The 21,266-nt window shown below is 35.3% G+C and overlaps 1 protein-coding gene across 1 annotated transcript; it reads left to right on the top strand.

The window, feature by feature from the left end:
- The first annotated feature begins 2,929 nt into the window (after positions 1 to 2,929).
- LOC133793996 (ricin B-like lectin R40G3) lies at positions 2,930 to 14,598 on the top strand. The gene is made up of 3 exons (XM_062231194.1): positions 2,930 to 3,352; positions 3,453 to 3,575; positions 13,942 to 14,598. The coding sequence occupies exons 1-3, from the start codon at positions 2,930 to 2,932 to the stop codon at positions 14,224 to 14,226; spliced, it is 831 nt and encodes a 276-aa protein (XP_062087178.1). The 3' UTR covers positions 14,227 to 14,598.
- The last annotated feature ends 6,668 nt before the right edge of the window (positions 14,599 to 21,266 follow it).

Raw genomic sequence — 21,266 nt, 5'->3', positions numbered from 1 at the left:
ACCTTCTTATAGATTGAATAATGGTTCCCCATTGGGTTGACTTTTGGAACTTAAAAGGTTATGAGCACTCACAATCTATCCCTAAAAAAATTCAAATATAATTAAATTAACAAACATACAAATCTAACCTAAAAAACAAAATTCAACACAATATAAAATAACCAATTACACAATTGAAACTTAATTTAAGACTTATTCAATATTAAAACTAAAAAACAATACCTAAAAGTTAGGCTATAGCATTATCTTCCGTCAATAATCTAATCCCAAGGCTCAAGCTAGGCACAAGTAATCTGCAAAAAATAAAAATAAAAAGAGCCCACAAAATTTCAAAAACTCATTTATGCCAAACACAAATTACGCACATATACTAACAAAAAAATAAATTTTAAACCATAAAATACAAAGAAAATAGGATTAGATTACCAAAACAAGGTAAAAATGTCAACAAATCGGCTCGGATCGACGGTGGGGCTCGAATCAACGCTAGTTTTTCAAAAAAAAATTGAAGAAAATGAAGAAGAAGTCTCGGGCTCGGGATTTATATCGACTGACTCTATAGAGATTACACGTCGTCGCTACAGAGTACAAATATGTCGTCGCTGATATCAAACGCACCGTTTCACTCAAAGGGTGAGACCCTACAATGATGACATGTCGTCGCTGTAGATAAGTGAATAGTACACGAATCATTTCGTTTGCTACACATCCAGTCTATAGCGACGACTATAGGCAGTGAAAATTTGACTGAAATTTTTGGCGGTCCATTTTCCCTCCGTCTTTTTTACCCTATTGCGACGATATGTCATCGCTATAGACTAAAAAAGTAACTGCCCAGTGGATTAAATTAGACTCTACGGTGACGATACATCGTCACTATTGGGAGTGAAAATAGACAATTAACTTTTGGCAGTTAAGTTCCCTCCGTATCCTACAGCGACGACATGTCATCGCTATAGACAAAGATATTTTCCTTTTTTTCGACGAGGACTCTACAGTGATGACATGTCGTCACCGTAGAGTCAGTTCCCGCCTCTAGTTCCCTCCAAATTCTTGGTACCCATGTCGTTGCTGTAGCTTATTTATTTTAATAAATTAAAAAATATATATTTTTTCGTGGATTTCGACTACATACAGCAACGACTTTGGAGTCATTGCAATAGATGTCATTGTTGTAGAGTCTTTTTCTTGTAGTGCTAAGCTAGTTGTGAAGTACCCCGCACTTTATTTTGCTTGGACTCGAGGCAAAGAAGTTGGCTAGAATTTTTATGAGTTTATGTTGGCTGTATGAGATGTAATGTTATGAGATGAGATGCTTTGTATGTGTGCTTGTATGTTGTATAAAAAGCAGAGGTTGTTAGCGTGCTGAACGCGACACAACAAATGAGTTATAAATGTATGAAGTAACTCATAGGGAAAACACGTGCCGAGGTTATTCTAGGACCAGAGTTCCTAAATACCTCATCGAGGAGGATTTACTAGTTACCTCATAAAATCATTTGCTTTATTTGTTAAGATAAAATATTCAGATAAAGTGTATGAGATTATGATATGTTATTGTTAGCTTCTGTACGATGAGAATAGTCTTGTATTGTGCTTATGTGTATTGTTGCTTCTTGTTAGTACTTTCTTACTGGGCTTTTAGCTCACCCCCTTACTTTTCCCATTTCAAGTAGGCAATAGGCTTTCTCATTGGCACGCATGATGATATGGGGCGTTCCTTGGTCTGAATATGCATGTTGTGGGGCTCTGATGAACGGAAAACGATCTACCGAGAACATTTTATGGAGTTTATTTATGTTTTTCTTACGTTTACAGTGAGAATTTAAATTTTTATTTTAAATTTGCATAAAAGACACTATACTTTTATTTTAAATTAATGGGTCCATATTGCATATTTTATTAAGGCTGCACTGTTCCTTTTTTATAATTATGGTTCTTTTCTTAATAATTACCAAGTAGTCACTGAATGAAAAGATATTAGTATATGGCCTTGTTACACACGCAGGTGTGAAACCACCACTCTTTTCAACTTTATCCTCCCTTTTTTTTTATTCCAAGTGCATACTTTTAAATTATTTCTCTTTTGTTACTTTATTTAAATTATTTATAATCACATTTAAATTTTAGTACTACTTATTTGTTACTTTGGTTTTATAACCAACATAGTATTGTTGTTTATATTGATGTACCGTTTTCATACATTGTTAAATTAGTTCAACAACATCCTTTTCACTAATTTTAATGAATAAAAATATATTCAATCTTTAAATTACATGTCTCTTCTTTGTTCTATTTTTACTCATTTCTATACATACATAAATGATGATTTCTCAAATTTTAAAATTGTAAGTAGTGCGACAGAAACGTAATTTAATTTGGACACATGAAAATCTGTTCAACTTAATACATTGTATAGGGTGATTTACTAACAAAAAAACTTAGTTTTACTCAGAACAAAATTGTAAGAAATTGTGACTAAAAAACATCAATATACTCATATATATCCTTACTAAATATTCTGTGGCGAAGAATATTAGTTACGAAAGTTACAATTTATTAGAACTAATTATATTTTTAGTGCCAATAAAGCTTATCACTTGAGAACAGCGATTAGGTACAAAAATGGATTCACGACCCACGTTTTTTTTTATAATAGAAGGCTGTTTCTTATTATTAGCTTTAAAACCTTTTCAAAGAAAATATATTATTGAATATTCCGCACAAATTAGAAAATCCTAATTAATCAATGACAAATTAACTCGGCCAATAAATTCAACCGGTATCATTAGTATTTTTCAGTACACGTTACAACCACTTAATTTATTTATTATGTCCTAAACAAACCTTAGTATACAACCACTAATATAAACTACTCTTACTAAACAAACAACCCAACAAAACACAACAACATATGCTAATCCCAACAATGAAGTTCCCGTATGGCCAAAACATACACCTGCACCACCACCACCACCATTACCACCACAATCGCCGCCGAGTCCAAGACGATGACTACCTTCCCCCCGGTACTCGCCCATATGATAACTCTTTCTGTCCTCCTTCCTTAGATCACCACCGACCTAATTATGACGCCGCTGCCTCCACCGAAGTTATTCACGTGCATCATCACTATTATCAAACCCCGCCGCCGCCGATCGATGAGCCTGCTGGCTTCCATGGCGTTCATCACTCTCGTTCCCATGACGGATCTCATCATAATAATTCTGATGATGATCTATCTGTGAAACCTACTGTTAAGGTCTTTTCTAAAGCCCAACCAGATTATTCTCTCACCATTAAAGATGGCAATGTAATTCTTGCCTTGTCTGATCCCTCCGATGGCTTTCAGGTTTTAGCCTTTAACATATATAGAGATATAGATATCTTCCATCGTTGACCTTATTTTTTAAAAGTTGTTGAATAATAATTTTTAATGATTGGATTTGCAGCATTGGTACAAGGATGAAAAGTACAGTACAAGAATGAGGGATGAAGAAGGTCGTCCCTGTTTTTCTCTGGTTAATAAGGCTACTGGTCAGGCTATACAACACTCCATTGGAGAAACTCAGCCTGTAAGATATGTTAATATTATCTTGGAAATAACTCATTCTTTTAACATCCTTATGATGGTTGAAATCAATTTATCATTACTTTATCTTTCTTTGTGTTTAAGTGGGAACTGAGCTAATTTGAGTTAATTAACTTCCAAATGTACGTAATAATATTATTATTAATAGGCCAATAAGGCTGAAGAAATAGGCTCTTATTACAAAAAGTAAAAAAGCTAATTCTTATTTTTCCAATAAATTATTTTGTATATTTCTTTTATTACATTAATAAAATTTTAGTTATTTTTAAATTAATATTCTATTTTTTTTTTAAAAATAACTTTTTATGTAAATATTGTCTTATTTTTAGTTTAAAAAATGAAAAATATAATGAATAAATTATATTATTTTAAATGTAAAACAACAGGGATAAAAGAATCTTACAAAAAAAAAAAAAATGAGGCGTAGGGTTAAATTTAGTATATCTTATAAAAATAGAAGCTTGTCCTTTAAAATTTTAAAAATTGAAGTTCATCTAATTTAGAATTAGCTAAAACACATAGGTCTGAAATTGTACTTTTACTATTTTATATTTACCATACATAAATATATGTATACACTTTATTTTTTATAAAAGAAATTATTACACATTTATTATAAAGTACAACCACTAAAATGTACATGATAAAATCTTTAACTTTATTTTTAAAATTTTACACTTAATACATCCTCATTTCTAATCAAACAAAAATAAATTTTTTATTTAAATTGGTTCTTTCTAATCTCTGAAAAATATGTAACAACACAATAATAAAGTTTTCTCAGTAGAAAGATTATATAATATAATATAAAAGTAAGTGTATACCATCTTTTTTAAATATTTTTTTATAAAATTATCTTTAAGAATGTATTAAATCTTTTTTATACCATTTTGGGCCTATATGTTTTAGTTTAATTCCATAATGTACTATGTACTTAAAAAATATATATTTTTGAAATCTTGTGTTTTGTTAAAATATTAAAAATTTTCTTCAAAATCCAAATTTGGTCAAAATATATTCAAATATAATCTCATATAGATCGATGCCCATAAAAAATCTGCACATTTCCTAAGTCGGTGACCTCGTAAATAAAGCTTGATGATAAAATATTTTGACAAAATTCAAATTCAGATTACTATTTTGACACAATATAGGGTTCTAAAATGTTATTTTTAGAACAATAGGTCCATCGTGAATTAAGCTAAAATATTTGTTAATATTTAATAAATGATGTGTAAAATTTTAATTTATTTTATTTTTTGTAAAATGATTATAGAATTCAAGACCTTGTAAGAATAGGAAATAAATAAGGTGTAAATATTAATAATGTACTTTTTTATTTATTGAATGTAGTATAATTATTTATTTATTTGAAATGATTGCATAATTAATTTACTTGAATTGCATTTAGGGTGTGTTCGGAAATAACTATGTAATTACTAGGTTGTGTAATTATTATGATAATAATTAAAATATAAGGTGTGTTTGAATGTCAAATGTTAATCACTTATGAATTCATATTGTCATGTTAGACAAAACAGTTCATAATTACACAGAAAAAATAATATTATGTAATAAATACTATTTAAAATTTATAATAATTAGCCATTACACATTGTAATTACACTTAATTCTCATGGAAGCTATATTGGAGAGTGTAATTCGGATCTCTCAATTGCCTCAAATTACATAATTACTGTGTAATTACATAAATAAACACACAAGATTGAGTAATTACTCGACATTACACCTTATTTTAATTATTATAGGGTGGGTTCTAAAACGCACCCTTATATATTTGTAGAATATAAATATAATTCTCCAGAAAAACCAAAATGAGGTGTAGGGTTAAATTTGATATATTTTATAAAATAAAAGTTATCATTATTTAGAATTTTGAAAAGAGGTCAAATTTACAATATAGCTAAAATACAAAAGACTTAAATAAAACAGGACGGCCATTAGTTGCTTCAATGGCCGATTTTAATAGTACCAATTTAAATTATATTAAAAGAGGACGGCCATTAGTTGCTCACAAACCACATCTTTCTACAATATGGTGCATCTGTTTCCCCCCCCTCTCAAATCACCTTATGACAAGTTCTTTGTTTTAAACTAAAGCTCTTTTTCTAGACACAGTACCTTACAAATTTGATTTTTTTTTTTTGTTTTTTTGTTATATATTATATGTTCACGCACACATAATCATACAAATATATAGATCTCTTTTATATAATAAATGTGTAGATAATAAATTTTTTTATTTTAACAATTTTTTATTATTTTAATATTAACTTTAACATAATATTTTTATATTTAACCGAATATTCTTATATTTAATAATAATTTGTAAACACTTAAACTTAAATAAAATAAAATAAATAATTACAAAAATTAAAATATGATATTTTTGAGATATTTTATAATAATAATTATTTAAAAATAATAAATAATTAAACAAATTAAAATATGATATTTTTTATATCTTACCTTACATTAATGATAATAAATTGATTTTTGATATGTAAGTTATGTATAAATTTATGCTAATTTTCCTGAGTTTTGAGCTAGATATTATTTTTTGTGATTTTGTTATAAATAATTTGTGGATTGATTTTTATGAATATGATTTTATTTATGATAGTATCTTAATTTTCAGTAAGTGCATATAATATTTTGAATGAGTGTATATATTTTGTTGATTGTTAATTTAACTTCTTGTTAAATTATTTGGCGATAGGTGCAAATCACTCACACTGCACCGCATTGCATCGCATTTTTGTGGTGTGGTTTAAGATCTATGTGGTGCAGGTGCTGTTTAAAAAATTGTTCAAATCGCATATGCGGTGCGGTCCAATAAATTAACGAAAAATTGCACCGTTTACGCCATAAAAATACTCATACTTGATTGTTGACACCGTTTTTCGTCAACTTAAAATGTAGAGCACGTAAACAGTAAAAACTATGGCAAGAATAACACAGTAGAGCAATGAAAGTTTTTTACGTGGTTCAGCAGTTAACTCTGCCTAGTCCACGAGTCTTTTTTATTAGAACTTATGAATTTTCTGGAAATTCTTCAGGGATAAATTCTCCAGAGATTCTCTCAAGATCACCAAATTTTGGTCATTTACAAATGTACATGATCTCTCTATTTATAGAGAAGATCTCAGAATACAATCTCACACGTTTCGGGAAGTTATTCTGTACATTAATAAATTTAATTACTTTAAAGCCTGTAACTCCTATATACAAAGAAACATCCCCTGAAGACCAGGGGCGTATAACCGACTAGTTAATATCCATTTATTGTAGGGAAGTTACAACAATAAATATCTCTTGAATGCATGGACTGCGTCTCCTCAGGTGACCTATTAAGCCGTTCAAGATCAGCAATCAGCATCATGCCAGTCTAGGTCTCTGAGTAAATTACGAGTTGCATTATTTTCCCCAAGACCAGCTCGGAATGGGTAAATATCACTGAAGCCACCTTATTTCGAGCTCACACCCATACCAAGCTCGGACCACTTGATCCGAGGCCACCTGACAATGGATGTACTCCGATGTTCTATCTTTCGAGCTTATAAGGACTTCGAGGCTGCCTATCTTCGAGGTTGCCACCTGCTTTGAGGATTTGGCGTCTAGATTACGAACATGTATTTTAGCTATCGCGAGCTTACACCTGACGAATCCAGCTTTCGAGGTCACAACCTCAAGTCTCGAAATCTGGGTGTAACATTTTTCCCCCTCAAAAGTATTAGTTCGAATCCTATGAGAAGGAAACTTTTGAACTACTTTCTTCGGGAACCGCACCGTCACACATACTCGAGTATGGACACGCGTCAATTGAGTATTGCTTATTCAAGGTACTTGAGTACCTTGGAAACCTGCCCACGATTGTTCGCCTGCCACCTTTACAGTACCATCATATCACTTATCCCTGACCGTCGGATTTGGCACGGAATCTGGCCAATGGCTTAGATTGGTTCGACTTTCAACATATCCATGGGCCTATAAAAAAGCTTCCAGTCGTCTTCTTCATTTTTCCCTTACATTCGAAAATTTTTTAGAGAGAAAATACCAGAGCCATTCTCGTCCGATTCTTCCATGTTCTCCAAGCCGAGAAGACAAAACGCGGTTGGACTTTTTGAATCGGTGAGATCATACTTGCAACTGCTCGTTCAGTCATCCATTTCTCTGTTCCCACCGATTACATTGTGTAAGTATCTGATCTTGGCTTTATATATTTTTTCCTCTTTTACGTGTGTTTTTGCCTCCATTGCATCTTAGTCACTGGAACTGTGCTGCTCCGAGAACATCATGTTCACGAGCCGCTGGTATGTGGCTCCACCATTTTTGAGCCCGAATGGCATGACATTATAACAGTATAACCATTTATCTGTTATGAAGCTCGTATGTTCCTGGTTAGGGGCATGCATGGCAATCTGGTTATATCAAGAATAGGCATCCATGAATGACATTATTCCATGCCCTGCCGTGGCATCCACGAGCTGGTCAATCCGTGGTAAAGGAAAACAGTCCTTTGGACAGGCCTTGTTAAGGTCCGAGTAGTCAATGTAGGTTCGCCATGTCCCATTGGGCTTCGGGACCAGTACCGGATTGGCTACCCAATCGGGGTAAAAAGCATTCCTAATGAATCAGTTTGCTTTTAACCTGTTGACTTCCTCTTTCAGTGCCTTTTTTCTATCGTCGTCCAGTTGTCTTCGCTTTTGTTGCTTCGGTGGGAAGCTTTTATCGATATTTAGCGCATGGCTCACTATATTTGGACTAATTCCTACCATGTCCGAATGTGACCACGCAAAGACATCCTGGTTTTTCTTCAAAAAGCAAATTAATTGCTATTTAGTTTCTTCGCGTAGATGTTTCCCGACCTTTACCGTCTTCGAGGGATCTGACTCTTCGAGCTTGATTTCTTCGAGCTCTTCTAATGGTTTGAGATCAGCTTTTTCCTCCACTCTTGGATCGATCTCTTCATCTATCTCCAAGACCGTCCCATCCTTATTCTGGATAACGACGAGTGCTTGTTCGCTCGCCTGTTTTTTTCCTCTTATGGAAATGCTATAGCATTCCCTTCCGGCTAACTGGTCTCCCTTTAGCGTCCTGATGCCACTAGAAGTCGGGAACTTGATGGCCAGATGCCTTACAGACGAGACTGCCCCCAGCCCTACTAGGGCGGGTCTCCCGAGCAGCACGTTGTAGGCCGATGGCAGGTCCACTACTACAAACTCCATCATCTTGGTTACTGAGACCGGGTAGTCTCCCAAGGTTACCGGGAGTTCGATCGACCCCATACAGGCAATCCCCTCTCCTGAAAAACCGTATAAGGTCGTTGCACAGGCTTTTAGGTCTCGAAGCGCGAGTCCCATCTTTTCTAAGGTGGCCTTATAGAGAATGTTCACTGAGTTCCCATTGTCTATGAGAACTTGGTGAACTCTCTTATTCGCGAGCTGGAGAGTGATGACCAGTGGGTCATGGTGAGGAAACTAAACATGGGACGCGTCGTCCTTAGTAAAGGTTATCGGCTGAGATTCAATATTTTGGCTTTTTGGAGCTCTAGGTTCGGGTTCATAAGGAGAAACGTCCCCAGTTTTTAGCTCGTTCACATATCGCTTTTGGGCATTCCTGCCAATCTCTGCGAGATGAGGCCCGCCCGAGATGGTTATCACGTCTTCTCCATCAATTGGAGGGGGCCTATCTTCTTCCCTTGCTCGGGAATTGTTGTTTTGGGCAGGTTGTGGTGCAGCTGCCCTCTGGCTTGTAGAAGCCTGATTATTACTCTGGTTTTTGACATACCGTCTGAAATAACCTCTCGAGATCAATCCTTCGATCTCGTCCTTCAACTTCCTGAACTCATCAGTAGTGTGCCCGGTGTCTCTGTGAAATCGACAGTACTTGCTGGAGTCCCTCTTAGACTTCTGATTTCTCATGGGGTCTGGACGCCTAAAAGGGACCTAGTTTACATTAGCCAGGTATATATTCTCCCGAGACTCGTTGAGCTCGGTGTACACTTTGTACACGGATAAATACCTTTCCCCCTTCTTCTTCTTTCCCCTTTCGGCCTCGGGGTTACTCCCTTCGTTCTTCTTTCTTTTGGAAGGGTTTTCCGAAGTAGGCTTTGAAACTGGTCGGTCCGCTGAGGTTAAGGCAGAGTTTACGTTTATCGTTGTAGTTACGGGCTGAGAAGTCATATTCAATGTTGACCTCGCCTCCTCTACATTGACAAACCTCTGAGCTCGCTTATTAAACTTGGTTAAGGACCTCACCGATTTTCTCTGCATATCATCCCAAAGAGGACTTCCTGGCATTACTCCAACTTGTACAGCCATTAGATGACCGCTGTCATCCACATTTCGAGCTCGGCCAACTTCCAAATTAAACCTCGTAAGGTATCTTTTCAACGTCTCACCTGGCTGTTGCCGAACGTTGGTTAGAGTTGATGCCTCGGGTCTTACCCCGATCATGGCTCTGAACTCTTTCTTGAAATCCTTTGATAGCTGATCCCAAGAAGTGATCGAATGTCTTTTATATTTCTCGAACCAGCTTTTTGCTGGTCCTGTAAGCGATGCTGGAAATAACATGCATCTGAGCTCGTATCCCACATTACTTGCTCTCATTATGGTATTAAATGTACTCAGATGGCTGTACGGGTCGGACTTCCCCTCAAAAGGTGGGACATGAGGGATCTGAAACCCTTGAGGAAACGGAGTGTTGGAAATGTGGGGAGCGAATGGTTCGAGCTCCTCGTCAGAATCCTCATCTCGACTCCGACCTCGCTCATTTTGCAGGAGCCTAAAGGCCTTTTCCAGTTGATCGATTCTTTCTTGAACCGGGTCCGCAAGGGGTCTTGCCTGAAATTGGCTATCATTGATCACAATTCCAGGCTCGCGCCTTCGCAGGGGATCTTTGCGCCCATTTAGGCGATCTCTTAGGTCCGGGTTTGATGGATTACCACTACCCCAATTCTGATTCAGATGCTCCCGCAGGTCGGAGCGGTTCCTATGGTTTCCAGTATTTCCTCGACCTTGATCATACACGCTAACTTATCTAGTGTCTCCTGAATCATCACTGGCAAGGCTCGTTGCATGATTATTTCGAGACAGATCTCTTTCATGTTGCCTCGTCTCCGCAGTGCGAGACCGAGACATTTGACTTCTTGTAGGCTGGGCGCCTCTCTGTTCCCTGAAGGCTTCTCTATTTCCTTGTTTTCTCCCTGCACGCCTTTCCTCATCACCTCGAACTGGCTGAGCGTTCCAGCGAGGCGGTGAAGGGTATCTTATAGGCGATGGAGGGAATCGTATGGGTGACGGTGGCTGCCACCCATTTCGAGGCCTAGACGATCTTGAGTTCGTCCGTGTTGGTTCGGTAACATTCTGCGTGTTACCAGGGATTTGAGCCCGAGCCTCTGTAGGGGCTCAGTTATTCCCGATTCCCGATTGTACCTCCGCAATTGAATTAACCGGAGCCCTAGCTCGAGTACTTCTTCGGGGTCTCGAGGGAGCGGAATGCTCCGCCGGTGCCGGAGGTTGCTCTAGTCTCCTTGTGGCAGCATTTTTTCGAGGTCGTCCACGAGGCCTACGGGGAGGAACATGAACGTCCCTCGGAGGTGGGGGCTGAGCCACCTGGGCCTCCGCAACTAACCTAGCCAATTCCTCGTTCCGCTTATTGGCCTCGGCCAACTGTTTTTTCTACTGTCGGTTTTCAAGTTCCACAATGGGGACGTACCGTTCAGGATTATAGTACATGTCCTCATCCCTTGGGGCTGGAGGTCCCTGAGAATCGGAGGACTTGCTTCTCTCTTCAGTCTCTGGATTTACCATTGGCTGCTTCCCAGGGCATCTTGGATAGTTTTCTTCAGGAATATTTTGATCATTCGCGGCCATAGCTGTTCAGAGATCGTACTGCTTAAGGCTCTCAATGAAAGCACCAAACTGTTGACGCCGTTTTTCGTCAACTTAAAATGTAGAGCACGTAAACAATAAAAACTATGGCAAGAATAACACAGTAGAACAATGAAAGTTTTTTACGTGGTTCAGCAGTTAACTCTGCCTAGTCCACGAATCTTTTTTATTAGAACCTATGAATTTTCTGGAAATTCTTCAGGGATAAATTCTCCAGAGATTCTCTCAAGATCACCAAATTTCGGTCATTTACAAAGGTACATGATCTCTCTATTTATAAAGGAGATCTCAAAATACAATCCCACACGTTTCGGGAAGTTATTATGTACATTAATAAATTTAATTACTTTAAAGCATGTAACTCCTATATACAAGGAAACGTCCCCTGAAGACCAGGGGCGTATAACTGACTAGTTAATATCCCTTTATTGTAGGGAAGTTACAACAATAAATATCTCTTGAATGCATGGACTGCGTCTCCTCAGGTGACCTATTAAGCCGTTCGAGATCAGCAATCAGCATCATGCCAGTCTAGGTCTCTGAGTAAATTACGAGTTGCATTATTTTCCCCAAGACCAGCTCGGAATGGGTAAATATCACCGAAGCCACCTTATTTCGAGCTCACACCCATGCCAAGCTCGGACCACTTGATTCGAGGCCACCCGACAATGGACGTTCTCCAATGTTCTGTCTTTCGAGCTTATAAGGACTTCGAGGCTACCTATCTTCGAGGTTGCCACCTGCTTTGAGGATTCGACGTCTAGATTACGAACATGTATTTTAGCTATCGCGAGCTTACACCTGACGAATCCAGCTTTCAAGGTCACAACCTCAAGTCTCGAAATCTGGGTGTAACATTGATAAAGTTTTAAGGAAATAATGGGTTCGTTTGGTAAAAATTTTGTATTTTAATTTTTTAAACACAAAAATAGAAATATTATTTTATTTAAAATATATATATATGTTTGGTAACTATTTTTGTTTTTTGTTTTTAAAAACAAAAAATAATAAACGCGTTTGATAACTTTTATTTTTATTTTTTGTTTAACAATATAATGTGTTGATTTAAAGAAGAGAATAAAAAAAATAAATGAAAAATTGAAATCTGTTTAAAAAAATTTGAAAGTGAAAAAACTCTATTTTCAAATTTTAATAAATTTTAATTAAAATTTAAAAAAATAATAAATAAAAATAGAGTTACCAAACACATTTTATATTTGATTATCAAATTTTTAATTAATTAAATAAATAATTATTTTTTTAAGGGTTACCAAACAACACCAATACACTAAACTTGGTTTGAAGCAAAAGTGGTGTATATCTTACATATACTATTAATTTCTTTCTTTCATCTTTATTTGTCACAATTTATATATGCTTTATTATTTTCTCGAATATGCAATATTTCATGCATTTCTGCTAACATTAGTTACTAGTTTGTCTTGTCTCAATAATCTGAGGAGACTCGACTATCTAGACCATCTCTTCAATGGTTAACACCATTTTGGTGTAATATTTTTACCAATATGGTATAGATGTCCTAACTTTTGGTTACAACTATAACACACACAAAAAATCATTCAAAGTTTTTTTTTTTCTCTTTCTTTCTATTAATACTTAATAATTAATTTTAGTATTTTATGTTATTGTTATTTTGCATTTTAATTATTACCATTATAGCAATTTAAATTAATATTTTCTTATATTTTCGTTAAAAATTTGTTTTTTTTTTTAAATTAGTAATATGTTTTGTTGTTTCTTAAAACTGTAATTATATTATATAATAATTTATAAATATTAAAATACAAAATAAATAAACAAATATAAATGCAAATTTAGAAAATATAAATAAGGATATAAATGTGATCAAATTTAATTTGAGAACTAAAATGTAAGATTAATTTTGAAATAAAATGATAAAACAAAAAATTCTGAACCAAATTTGGTGTAAAATATTGATCCACACCAAATTTTTAGAGCAATGATTCTACAGCACATTGTTAGTGTTTGCTTTTATAGATGCGCATCCTATAGAGCACGCAATCATTTGTTATGTTCCTTTGTTGCTCTTTTTACCTCCTCTCACGCTTGATTTTGCTCCATTATTTCTTCTACAATTTAAATGAAACTTTATCAAAATAACATTTATTGAACTTTTATCTATACTCGAAATCATGTCATCAATATTTTAACTATTTAATCATCACCCTACCGAATCTAACATTGAACTTTTCATTATTGATCAAAACTTTAAACAATTGCTTGTAAGCAAGAAATAATTAAGAGATAATCAATCCTCATTTGTGTTTTCTTTGTCTTTGTCTCTCTAACGTTCAATATGTAGTGATTAGAATTTGATTTGAGAGAATTTCCCAATGTCACAAACAATAATTTAGCTTATAAACATCAAAATTGCCCTTTCTCCATATGCAGGTACAGTTAATACCTTATGACCCAAATGTTCTTGATGAATCCATACTTTGGACCGAAGGCAGGGACCTAACAGGCAATGGCTTCAGACCAGTTAGGATGGTGAACAACATTTGCCTTAACATGGATGCTTTTCATGGTGATGAGCATTCTGGAGGAGTACATGATGGAACCATGATAGTGCTGTGGAAGTGGAACGAAGGAGATAACCAGCTTTGGAGAATCACACCCTATTGTAAGTTTCCCAACCTCATGAAATCCAATTTTAGAAACAATTTATTATTTTAATTTCATATAGATATTGCAATAACAAACTAAAACAACTAGCTGCTCTCTTTTAATGTGTTCTTATCTTATATATATAATTAATGTTCTTACAGGAATTTTGGTATGGCTTGGTGGTGCTGTTGCAAGAGATTAGGATGCTATTTGCTAATCTGCTAAGTTGTGAGCTTTGTTGCTCTATGTGTTTGTTTTTTCTTGTGTTGTGAGTGTTCTTGTGGTTTGGATTTTGATGCTAGCTCTATGTGTTCATTGTTTTATGTGTTGTGAGTATTCTTGTGGTTTTGGCTTTTTACTATTGCAGCTTGTCTTTTACTATCTATATTGATGAGCTTATGAGTATTGTAATGAGACTGAGCAATGGACTAATAAAAGAAGCACTGCCCAAAATGTTCATCTTTTTTTTTTCTTACGGTTTGGGTATATATGTAGTTGATGGTTAATATATATGTAGTATATTTTAGAAGACATTTTTTAATTTTTTTTGGATAAAAAGTCAAATTTTTTAAAGAACTTTTTATTTTTCAAAAATATTATAAATAGTTTTAAAACGATTTTTTTTTTTTTTTTTGTAAAAATCTCTTTTGTTTATAAAACACGACCTCTATATAATTAGACAAATACCTTTTAAAAAAAAATAACTAAACACGCATCTTTAAGTAAGAATATGATTTACTTTTCAAAAAGTTTACATTTATATGGAATTGGCAATCCTATAATTATCAAATTAAAAAAACTAGCATCCATAAAAATACATAAAAATTTCAAGAACCTACATAAATCAAAATTTTGATGGAAAAAAAATATATTTTTAAAATATGAATTTTTAATAGTTAATATATAAAAATATAGTTTGCTCATATATCAAAGTATTATAAATTAATTAAGTTGCTGCAAAAAAAAATTATAAAGTTAATTTTTAAAAACAATAACTAATATGGTTTTTTCAGCCAATTAACTTTCCTAAAATCCCATATTCAAATTTAACAAACTTTATAAATTTATATTTGAAATTTCAAACCAAAATCGAGAAACCACACCATTTTCTCACCTTACCTAGACTTGCAGCTCCTCCATTGATCCAGACCAAAATCTCCAGCAATCTTCTCCGATCATCCACCTTCAATTTCAATGCTGGATCTGATCAACCATTGAAGAAGAACCTATCAATAACTTTATCGGATCTGATCAACCATTGAAGAAGAACCTATCAATAATTTTATCGCATTGTTACATTGATTCAAATGAAAAAGAAAGTGAGTTTCATTCAAACCTATTAAGAAACATGTAGATCGCGAATTCAACCCTTAGATGATTCATTCCGAATGAATTACGCTGCAAGAGAATCAGAAGCCATTATTTCCAGCAAGAAATCTCAAGAACACAATTCTTTTCAGTATTCAATTTTCTCCAAAATTGAAGGCCAATCATAAAAAACTTGCAAACAAACAGAAATGACACTCAACAACAATGAAAGTAAGACTATAAACATTAATTAATTCAGTAGTTTCAAAATTTCCAAATTCAACTATGCAAATATGAGTTTCTGAAGAAAAAAAATCTAGGTACTCTATAATGTAACTTGTAACGTACCAAACTTTTGAGAATATTATAATAGTTATTAATGAAGCATATATATTATAGAGGTTTTTTCAAAAATATACTTCTTTTTGTATTTTTTATTTTTTTATGGTGTCTTATTTTTTTTTTCTAAAAAATACTAACTTAAGTTTTCAAAAATATATTTTTTAAAGTTTATATTTACAAAAATACGGTGTCAATGAAACAACAATTAAATATTAACTCACGGCATACTAACATGTTTTTTTTTTATAAAATCAAAATATATCTACAAACAACTAAACAACAAATAGACATCAACACAACAACATAACAACTATAAATAAACTTAAACAACTAAAAACTATTTTGAAAAAAAACTATATATAAAATCTAAACAACACAAAAACAACAACTTCACAACAACACAGTGCAACCCATTACATTTTAAAAAAGCAACACACTGCAATACAATTTAAAAAAAAAAACAACTAGAAAATAACACACTACATACTATCTCATTAAAAGACAACTAAAAAACAACAATTGGACAGCAACGAGACATCAACCCCCCGCATTCAAAAATAACTAAAAGACAACATGAAAAACACTATACATAAACCTAAACCTAAACAAACTATCTTATGTCACATAACTCCCACAAGAATTGATCTCTATAAGTCAACTATACAAAAAGTTTGTTTAGTCATATAAATAAATATATGTATATATATATAAGTTGTAATGGAGTATGTGTACTACTAGTAAACTTAATTTCTAATCTTTTACATTGTTATTAGTGTTGGTGTTAATATTAGCCGTTTTTGTCTTTTACTACAACCAATAAAAGTTTTGGAGTTGCAAAACTAATAGGCTAGTCAACTTACGTGGAATTATTTTAGTTTTCTAGACATTTTATCAAAGACAAAATATATAGTCAAACTATCTTCTATTAGCTCACTGAAGCTAAGTGTTTCCTCACAAAAAATCTCTTGTTTTTTGGTCAATGGTGTCAGTACATATGTATATAAATGTATATATATAATTAATTATTTTAGAAAACATTATAGAATGATGGATCTATAATATTCTTCTTCGTGCCCATTAGCTCAACCCAACACACCTGAGGCAGTCGCACATCGTCGATTGTGACGGCATCACAAGAACACATCCAAAAATAAACTTCTTGAGATATATATATATATGGAAGACTTCTCAATGGCTACTACCCATAGATGAGTACTAACAATTATGATGATATGGCAACATAGTGACTTGATATAGCAAGTCATCAACATGTAAATATTTTTTTTTCTACATTAATTTTGAATTTAGTTTTTTTTTTTTTTTTTGCCATAATTAATATTGTTTCCAACCAATGAGAGACACTAGCTATATTTAGAAATTGACATGCATTTGAAAAATGAAAAGTTTACAATATTATATATTCATAATAAATACACGTTTTTCATCAGGTAAATCAAATTTTATTTTTAGAAATATTAATTAAGTATAAATATGGACCATTGATCTTAATCCAATGGTTAATATTAAAGTAATCATCAATGGATAGTAACCATTAAGAGTGCATTCATATATATATATACTATATATATAAGGTAATGTAATAATATATAGTATATGTAAAAGAGAAAATTAGGTACTCTGTTTAACATCTTAAAAACAGAGTATTCTTATTTGACATATTTTTCTTTTTATGCTTGATAGAAGGGTCAAGGCGGATGTCGTTGCAGAAATTGGCCAGTTACGCTCGGAGGAGTGCTGACGCGAAGACAACGCCCAAGCGAAAGACTTGGTCGACGAGGAGCTGGCAGTACATGCTTTGGCTGCTGTCGTTGCAGATAGTGACTTGGTTTGGGCTCGTGTAGTTACTGAAGGCATCGCAAGCTCGACATTTGAAGTGCTTGCTCTTGTAGTGTCTCGTCAGAACCGCACGTGCCGGAAGTACAGGAACATGACTTCTTCTCCAGCAGAGGGAAAGTCGTATAACTGGAAAAAAAAAGTTTGAAACAGTAAAAAAGAAAAAAAAAACTCCATGTAATAGTAAAAATGTAAAATTTTCTTAACTTTTTGTGATATATGTAAATAATATTATATTATATCCCAAATATTGATTTATTATTGTTAGTTGGGATGTGTTATGCATTAGAGTTATCTTAGTCGGAATTATGAAAACTCGATAAAAGATCGAACCAAAAGCCCTAGTCGGCAAAAATCTCAGATTAATGAATTCTGGAGAATAAATAATTATGGAAAAATTATTTTGGGCCTAGGAATAATTATAAATATTGGGAGAGAATTTAACCTATTGGAATTCTTGGAAAAAGAATTTAAATTTGCCTTTTTAAGGAAATTGCTTATTAAGCATATTGGTGGCTTTAATTAGTAAATTATTCCACAAATAATTTATGGCTACAAAAAATATGTGGCACAATTATTTATTAGCGTGACACACAATTTAAAATATATGCCATAAATTAATTTGTTATTCTAAACTAAAAAGGCAATGGTTATAGTGGAATTTTAGCTTACTGGGCTTAATTAGGGTATATCCCTAAGTTTAGTTTATGTCATATACTTGGAAGTTATTAAATATATTTGGGTAGATTTAAATAGTGTCACACTATTGGATTTGTACGCCCTGATTCTTCCACGGGCTGATTAGCGAGCTGAGATACGGCCTAATCACGACTACCACGTGAACATCCCCAAGACAGGAGCTGCCATCGTGAGGTCCTACCTCCTCAACTCGAGGTAACCTAAGGGTTCGCCAAGATTGCTTAAGGACTGAGCCTGGGCTCTGAAGGCCACAGGTCGAGGGAAGCATCCAGCTCGTTGTACGAGCTGGAGTTGGAGGCTATGACCTTTTTTAAAGTCAATCACGCAAGGTAAACGTGCATATATCAGGCATCACGTGTCTGATATATCCCTGACTTCTCGGACACGCAGCAGGAACGTGCGTATTCAGACACCCACGACTAGTTTGGGTCGTTCGGCCCATTATCCCCTTACCTATTGATTTGACCACACTTATGTGTCAGGTTTAGGAATTAATCATGAATGTCACAGAGTTGACATGATAGGTAAGAAGGTCACGGGATGACCTTCTTACCAACTCCCAGGTGCATTCTCCTATAAATATGGAGACCCTGGGAGTTATAAGGGGTTGGATTCTATATTGTAAGAAATATCGTGTAATCAAATACCCAGTACATAGCAATAATACTAACTAGTAGAGTAGAAGGATTTTAACGTTTGAACCACTTAAAAAACGTATTGTGAGTCACCATTTCATTTCTAAGATCATTTATCTATTTCGGTTCAACCTAAGCATTAATCCCTTTCTCATCTTTTCTTAATTACCTGTTGGCGAAGAATCGCGTCAACAGTTTAGTGCTTTCATTGAGAGCAAGTTCGATTAGTGCTGTCGCAAACATCCAACTATGGTGACTACTCGATCCAGACACGGTAACGAGACGGAACAACGTGATGGGCATGAGGCTCATCATGTCGCCAACCCCGACGAACAAATTCCTGAAGTCCAGCAGCGGCCAGGAAAACAGTCGGCGGGCCAAGACGACACTGGAAGTTCGGCACCCCGGCCACCTAATCCGAACCCATGTTATTACACTGCGGTGGAAATGGAGAATGCTCAGCTGAGGAGCCAGCTAGCAATAGCTAATCAGCAGATCAAGGATGTGCTGGCCCGACTGCCCCCTCTCACAACCGACGTTAACGTCGGAGAGAGGCAAGGCGAGGCTCCTAAGTCTCGCCGGGGTAATCGGTCCAGGCATAGTCGCTCGGAAAGACTTCCGATAGCCAACTCCACTCCCTCGTCGCACCGTCGAGAGGCAAACTTCGGAGAAATGCCTAGAGCCGAACAACAACAGTACAGCTGTAACGACCCAAATTCGCTAATAAGGCTTAAGGGCCTTGATTAGCGTGCCAGGAGGGCATGATGGGATTTATGTGTGACTTTGATGAGTTAAATGCATGATTATGATTTAAAGCATGTTATATGACTATTTGTTTATCTGAGATGCATGACTATGTATATTAGTATGCATGTAAGCCCGGATCGTGTTAGAAGGGCATAACTGTAATTTTGGCCATGTTGGGCATAACTGCATTGATATGTGATAATTGTATTATGTGAATTGTACCACGTGAGTGTGGTGTTATTATTGTGATGCACGTGCCGAGACGGTCCTAGAGAGCTAGTTACTCAAAAGTCACAGCGGGATTTTATATCCGGCTCGGGAGGAGCCTAGGGGTACTTTGGGAATTGTTATGGTTAAATTGAGATTTAGCGGGTAATGGTTATTGGTGATTGAGTAACCTGGGTAACCATTAGTTACTGCTGTGAGTAACAAGTTTAGTTGGAAAATGGTAGAATTGAAATATAAGTGGAAAGACTAGAGTGCCCTTGAGGACTTAGTTGGGAAAGGAGTATTTGGAGGGGTAAAATGGTCATTTGGCTGGGAATTTGATATATGGCAGCTGGGTATTAAGGGGTACACGGTTTGGGGCTTGGTCATTTGAGGCTTTGATAGAAATTGAAGAGAAGAAAGAGAAGGGAAAGAAGAGATAGGGCAAGCAAAAAGAAAAGAAGAAGAAGGGTAGAAGGGCTGAAGTGGGAGCTTAGGAGGAGTTCAAGGAAGCTTCTTGGGTGGATTCTTCACTTAAGGTATGGATTTTATACACACTTAAGTTTGGTTTCTGTGTTGATTTGAGGAATTTAATGCTTGAGTTAAGCTTTTCAAGGTTTTGGTTTGGGTTGCTGAAATTTAAGATCAAAGGTGTGGATCTTGGGTGTGTTGATGTTTTGATCTTGATTCTAGTGTCTATAGGTTGTTAGATTGTTCATATGAAGTTTGGAATTGAGTTTTGGGGTTGAGATATGTGTTTGGGATGGTTTAAGGTGAGGTTTAGAGAGTAAAATGGTGGTTTTTTTCTGGGTTCGAAGGGTCGAGCCGCGGCATGGTTCTTGGTGAGCCGCGGCCCTTCGAAGAAGTTGTATGCTGATGGAGAAGGGCGGGCCGCGGCATGGCCCAAGCAATGCCGCGGCCCTTACCTGTTTTGGAGGCTTTGGGGGTTCTGTTTGGGGGGCATGCCGCGGCATGGGTGGCCTATGCCGCGGCGCTTAAGGGATTTTGGAATTTTGAGATTTTAGGCTTGGAAATTTAACCTAGGGTGCTCGGGGTTGAGTCTTTTACCATGTTTGGTGAAGTTCAACGTTCCGGGTACTAGAACTTGGCCTGGAAGCTCATTTAAGGTTGTTAAAAGTGTCTTATGTGTGTTGTGACTAGGATTTCGGAGAGGCTCGTGTTAGAGGACCGTGCTTGTGGCCTTGGTGCATCGGAAAGCTCGGGATACAGGTAAGAAAACTATAACACCCGTAGGATAGGGCGTGGGCCCATAGTGTGATTGCGGGGCACGGCCCTATATTGCATGTTGCATGACGA

The sequence above is a fragment of the Humulus lupulus genome, chromosome 8 (genome assembly GCF_963169125.1).
Source record: "Humulus lupulus chromosome 8, drHumLupu1.1, whole genome shotgun sequence".
Classification (NCBI taxonomy): domain Eukaryota; kingdom Viridiplantae; phylum Streptophyta; class Magnoliopsida; order Rosales; family Cannabaceae; genus Humulus; species Humulus lupulus.
The sequence above is the reverse complement of the archived record's forward strand: the minus strand, read 5'-3'. Positions and strand labels throughout refer to the sequence as shown.